The sequence below is a fragment of the Populus trichocarpa genome, chromosome 6 (genome assembly GCF_000002775.5).
Source record: "Populus trichocarpa isolate Nisqually-1 chromosome 6, P.trichocarpa_v4.1, whole genome shotgun sequence".
Lineage (NCBI taxonomy): Eukaryota > Viridiplantae > Streptophyta > Magnoliopsida > Malpighiales > Salicaceae > Populus > Populus trichocarpa.
The window spans coordinates 19,886,902-19,893,214 of NC_037290.2; the positions used below are offsets into that span (position 1 = coordinate 19,886,902).

Genomic DNA, 6,313 nt, shown 5'->3' on the forward strand with positions numbered 1-6,313 from the left:
AGAGACGGTTCAGAGATTTTACAAATGGGAAAGAGAAATCAAGGTACACCCAATGTATAATGAAATGACATACTCACACCATAAGATATATAACATTTTGGTTAAATTACTGAATGAGTGTGGTTATATAACAGGCCTAACTTTAATGACATGATCACCAATCTTAGAACACAATGATTCAGGGCCAAGAACCGAACTGCGCAGCGCAGGACAACCCGTTCCCCTGAATTGCAATATTAAAATACAAATGCATCTTAGGCAACCCCAAACTAGACTAGTACATTCCACAGTCATCACATAAACCACCATCAAGGGCATCTACAAAAACAAAGTGCCCAAATGTTTTTCAATTTAGGAAGAAAACAATGCCATTCATTCATTGCAAGAGCCTGAGTGTTTTGAAATGGAAAGCTTCTATCCCTATCATTTAATTTCCTTCAGCAGTTTTTGATCAGAACATCATTTCCTTCCGTAAATTCATAAGTACTAGCAGATACTCAAGGGATTGTCTCTATCATCAATACATATTACCTACAGTTATAGTTCAACTCATCATTTCTCTAAATCAAAAATGTTGCAAGTGCCTATCAAGGAATTGATTGATCGCTAGGATTCTATAAGTACTAGCAGATACTCAAGGGATTGTCTCTATCATCAATACATATTACCTACAGTTATAGTTCAACTCATCATTTCTCTAAATCAAAAATGTTGCAAGTGCCTATCAAGGAATTGATTGATCGCTAGGATTCTATTGCAGATCTGCAATTGAAACATTTTTCACCCACATGAAAATACAAGTAAAGCTTGACCTTGCTATTGTACTTGAAATTCAGATTCATTTAAAATTTAACCTCGACTTCAAATGCCATATCCAAATCAATGCTAACCCATTAATATTAACCAATTTACATCTTTATCTTGCATTACTAAACCAAACAAATAACCGAAACCCACAAAACAACATAGTTCATAAAACCCTAAACAAACCTTTACAAAATTGATATATAATAATAATACTCCAAACAAAAAAGAAACCACTATTCCAAAGCGAAATGAGTTTCGATTACTTATCTTAACATAACCAAATTAAAGTTTCACCAGTAATTTCAACAAATTCAAGCACCAACACCACTGGTAGCTCCCTTCAACGCCTTCTTCAACTCCTCGTTAACATCTCCTTCTACTGATTTCTTCTCATTGTTTCTCCTTTCAATTTTATAACCACTACTCCCACTTTTAATTCCATTTCTCTCAAGTTTCCCAGAATTCAATTCCCCAATTAACAATTTCCCTCCACCAATTTCCTCCCTCAATCCCTCCACAGCTTTCTTCAGATGCCCATTCTCGCTTTGAAGTATCTCTAATTGCCTTTTCACACCCAAACACGCCTCTGCCACGTCAGAATTCCCAAACTCCATCCCCACCTTCCCAGTGGTCCCCTCTTTCTTACTCCTCCCATCTCCGTCATCCACGTGTTCAATCCCAACCTTGTTCATCACCAGAAACGGTATCTTCCTGAAATTAATCCCAGCCGTTGATTCACCACTACCACTCTTGATCTCAGCCGGGACCCGAACTCCCCACCGGAAATTCACCACAGCCCTGCTCCTCACGGGCAACTTCGTCCTTGCTGCCACTTCGAGACCAGAAAAAACCCCCGCAACCGCACTCGCCGTCACAGGAGGCAAAACAGCAATCCTCTTCCCATAAAACATGCCATTAGCCACAGCCGGAGTCGTATTCGGAGACGCAGGCTCGACGACCTCAACCGATCCATCATCATCAGACGAAACGCCACCGTTCTGAATCGACCTCGTAACGTGACTGACATGACTGGACGACTGCGACTTCTTAATAGAAAAGTCCCCAAATTGAGGCTTGAAGTGAAGCATGAAGCTAGGGTTCAAATTATTATTATTACTACCTTTACCCAACAAATTGAATTCAGCACTCATAATCATGGAGCTTGAGACCGGAGAACCGAAAGGGCCGGTTCCGGTTTTGATAACGAGAGAGAAGGGGTTCCAGGTGTCATTAGGACGGTAAGAGAATTTGAAGGAGGGGCCTGATTCAAAAAAAGTAGAGAGATTTAAAGAAAGTTCTTTGGATTCACCGGCTATAATCCCTGATTGGAATGGTAAACCTATGATGCTTAGTGGCACTTTGGCTCTAAAAAGAGGGTTTTGCTCTTCACGAAATTTTAGGGAGGCTTTCATTTTTTGTTCTTTCAATAGCGATCAGTGAAGTGATGATCGGGTGATTTATATAGCGATTAAATGGGTGAAGGTTTTGGAGGGATTTTGAAATTCGGATAAGAAAATTTGGAAACACGTTCCTCGAGGGAGCTCAAGCTTTGGGGGCAATCGCTGGCGGAAGCGGATTGATAGGGGTGGTTTCGGGTGTAATTTTTGTGGGAGGGAGAGGGTGAATTCGAGGGTTGCGGTCTATTTTCTGATGGGTGGCTAATGGAGGGGATTTTAAAATAAAAAAACGTTTGGTTTTATGTTTTAAAAATATTTTAAAAAAATAAATTTAATTTTTTTATTTTAAATTATTTTTTTATTTTTTTATATTTTTTTATATATTAATATTAAAAATAATTTTTTAAAAAAAATATTATTTGAATATATTTTTAAAATAACTACCTCCCCGCTTTCAAAAAACTCCAAATAAATTAAATCTCGCCATATAATTTGAATTTTTGAAACAGGTCGACTATGACCGGCGCGTTTAGCGTTTGTCTCTACTGAACCGTTTGATTAAAATACCTACGGGTGACTCACTTCACCAGACAGACTTAATTTTTCAGCAAGAGAGAGTGTGTGATCGTGAGGCTGTGCCTGTCAGCTCGTCCATCAGCCATGTGGAGTGCGTTGACGTCACATTCTTCAGCATTTGGTCCCTTTCATAAATATTTTTTGTGGGTTTTTTAATTAATTATCATGATATTTTTTTATCCATACAAACTTTTTTGGAATTAAGTATACAATAAGTTATTTATATCCAAAGTGAGTTTATTTTTCGTAATTTTTCTTTCGATAGGAACATTTTTTTAATCTACCGCCTTGTCAAAATAAAAAACAAAATCACTCAAATATCTTTTGATTAAAGTTTAAAGAGCAAAGCTTTTGGATCAAATTAATTGATAAAGAATACAGGTGAGTAATTGAATTTGCTAAAAAAGCTGACATAGAATTAATTGAAAAAACCAAATTAAGAAATCAAATTAAAAAATATATTTTTTTAAATGATAGTTGATCTGCGCCGACAAGATGTTATTGACTTTGTTAATGAAAATGAAATGTAAATATTTTATAGGAGTGGATGGTATTTGTATAGGCGGTGTTTTTCAGTTAAATAATGGTGGTTACAACTAAAAAAATAGTTGGAAATACTATATTTATTTACTTAAAAGTGCATATTTGATCAGCCAAAACTGTCGAAAAAAAAGCTAAACAGTAGCTGAACGACGTGCCATCTAGTTTTAACCCTAGAAATTAGAGTTTTTAATTTAGGATCTAACAGATTTCATTTTAGTCCTTAATTTTCGATTGCTTTTAATTGTACTCGTAATTACCTCTCAAACTCTTAATTTCATGTCATGTCACCCTTACCAAACTCAATCATCAACCTCAAAGTATAGTGCCATATATTGATCATCGGTTTTCAATTTGTGCACTTAGACCTTTAATTAACTATCAAACTTTTAATTTTTTTTAATTTGGCCCCTGATTTGGTCAAATTAATCCCCTATAATCATGCTCCTTTTTTTCAGTTGTCTTTGGATTTGGATTTCTTTAATCAAGTCCCTAATTGTTCATTAGATTTTAATATTTATGCAATCAAACCCCTGATTTGACCAAATTAACTCTTTAAAATTATAAATTGACCTTCAGACTTTAATTTCTTCCTATTAAAGCCTAAATTGACTTCAAATATCAATTCTTCTTGCAACTAAATCCTCAATAAAATTAATTAAACCTTCCAGAATTCTTATTGAGTCCTTACCTATCCAGATTTATATTTCTTTACTCAAAATAAAAATATTTTCACCAAATAGACCCTTTGTCGATTAGAATTGGGTTGCTAATTTTGTCAAATTTATACATGTTGGTGCTCTAACTTTTTCACTTGTTATTTTGGTCTTTCACCACCGACTTGGACAATCTTCTAGGCTTTCTTCATGCATATCCTCTTGTATTTTGAATTTTCTTTTTTCTATTTTTTTTCTTGATTTTTTTATAGGGTCAAAAGTGGGTAATAACAAAAGTATCATTTGAATATAACAAGATTGTAATGACTAAGAATAATGTATTTGTGGGGAAAAGATATTGTAACAATGGACGTTTTATACTCAATGTTGCTAATGAAATGAATGCAAATGCATTTTTTTCTACTTATTTGCTTGACTCTATTGATTTATAACATGCTAGAGTAGGACATGTTAGTTTATCTTATCCTAAGAAAATGAATTCTCTTGGTTTAATTTATGGTTTAAACTTATTCATCTATGAATAAATATGAAATATGTGTTGAAGATAAAATTATTAAGAAAACATATGCATCTGTTAAAAGAGAAACTACATTACTTAGCTTAATACACACAAACTTAGGTGATTTAAAATAAACTATGATTAGATGAGGTAGGAAATATTATGTGACCTGCATATATGATTTTTCAAGATATACAAAATTTTATCTGCTTAGAAATAAAGATGAAACTTATAACATATTTTATTATATAAAATAAAAGTAAAAAAATCAACTAAATAAAAAAAATCAAACGAGTTAGATCTGATAAAGAGGTGAGTATTTTTTTTTATGAATGACTATTGAGAAAAGAAAGGTATAATACATAAAGTTACTTCATCTTATTCACCTGAGTCTAATGGGGTAGCTAAAAGAAAAAAATAAAAATTTAAAAGAAATGATAAATGTTACTCTAGTTAGTTCTTTAGCACCTGATAATCAATGGGGTGAAACTATTTTTTCTACATGTTATTTATAAAATAGAATTCTTTATAAGTAAACTGGTTTAACATCTTATAAATTATGGAATGATTATTATTCTAATTAAAAATATCTAAAAATATGGGGAAGTCTAGCCAAAGTTATGTTACCTGAACCAAAAAAATAAGAAAGATAGGTTTATAAACTTATGATTGTATGTTAACTGGTTATTGGTTATGTTGAAAATAATGTTGTATATAGGTTTCTAGTATTAAAAAGTGATGTGTTAGATTGCAATATTATTATTGAAACAAAAACTACAGGATTCTTTGAACACATTTATCCATTAAAAGAAAAGATTTGTTATGCACCTATTAATGATAATAGAATTAATAAAACTCACATTGAGAAAGTAAAGAGTAAAAGACAAAGGAAAGAAATTTCATTTGGAAATAATTTTTTCACTTATTTGGTAGATAAGAATTCGGTGATCTACTCTGAAACTATCTCTTCTTTTGATTTTGGTTTTGAAAAGAAGCAATTAAAGTTGACATTGATTTCTATATACAAAATTAAACTTGGAAAATAACTAATTTGCCCCCAAATGCAAAACCTATTGGTTGCAAATGGATTTTTAAAAGAAAATATTTTTCTAATGGTTCTATAGATAAATACAAAACAAGATTGGTTGCAAAGGGTTTTACTTAAAAACAAAATGTGGATTATTTTGATACATTTTCACCTGTAAGTAGAATTTGTTCAATTTGAGTTTTAATTGTTTTAGCTTCAATTTATAACCTTTATATACATCAAATAGATGTTAAAATTGTTTTTCTAAATAATGATTTATAAGAAGATATATATATGTTACAACTTGAAGGTTGTTTAGTTCGTGAACAAAAAAATAAAGTTTGTAAATTGAAAAAGTTTTTATATTGCTTAAAGCAAGCTCCTAAATAATAGCATGAGAAATTTGATAGAGTTGTTTTAAGTGATGGTTTTTCTTCAGTTAGTATGGATAAATATGTGTATACTAAATCTATTGATAATGAATTGTGATCATTAGTTTATATATAGATGGTATGTTTGTTTTTTGTACTAACATGAATGTCGTGCATAACACTAAACATTTTTTAAGCTAGTGAAATATTAGGTATTAAAATTATAAGGAGAGATAATGATATAATATTCACACAAAAATATTATATAGAGAAACTTTTCAAGAAGTTTGGTCACTTTAATGTGACACTTGTGAGTACTTTTTATAATGCTAATACTCAATTAAAGAAAAATAAAGGTAAAGTTATTGCTCAACTTGGGTATGCTCAGATTAATGGGAGTCTGATGCCTTTAATGAACT

At 31.8% G+C, this 6,313-nt stretch overlaps 1 protein-coding gene across 1 annotated transcript; it reads right to left on the reverse strand.

The window, feature by feature from the left end:
- Positions 1-871: 871 nt before the first annotated feature.
- On the reverse strand, positions 872-2,471 carry LOC7479533 (uncharacterized). The gene has a single exon (XM_006381843.3). The coding sequence runs from the start codon at positions 2,217-2,219 to the stop codon at positions 1,119-1,121; it is 1,101 nt and encodes a 366-aa protein (XP_006381905.1). The 5' UTR covers positions 2,220-2,471; the 3' UTR covers positions 872-1,118.
- Between the last annotated feature and the right edge of the window lie 3,842 nt (positions 2,472-6,313).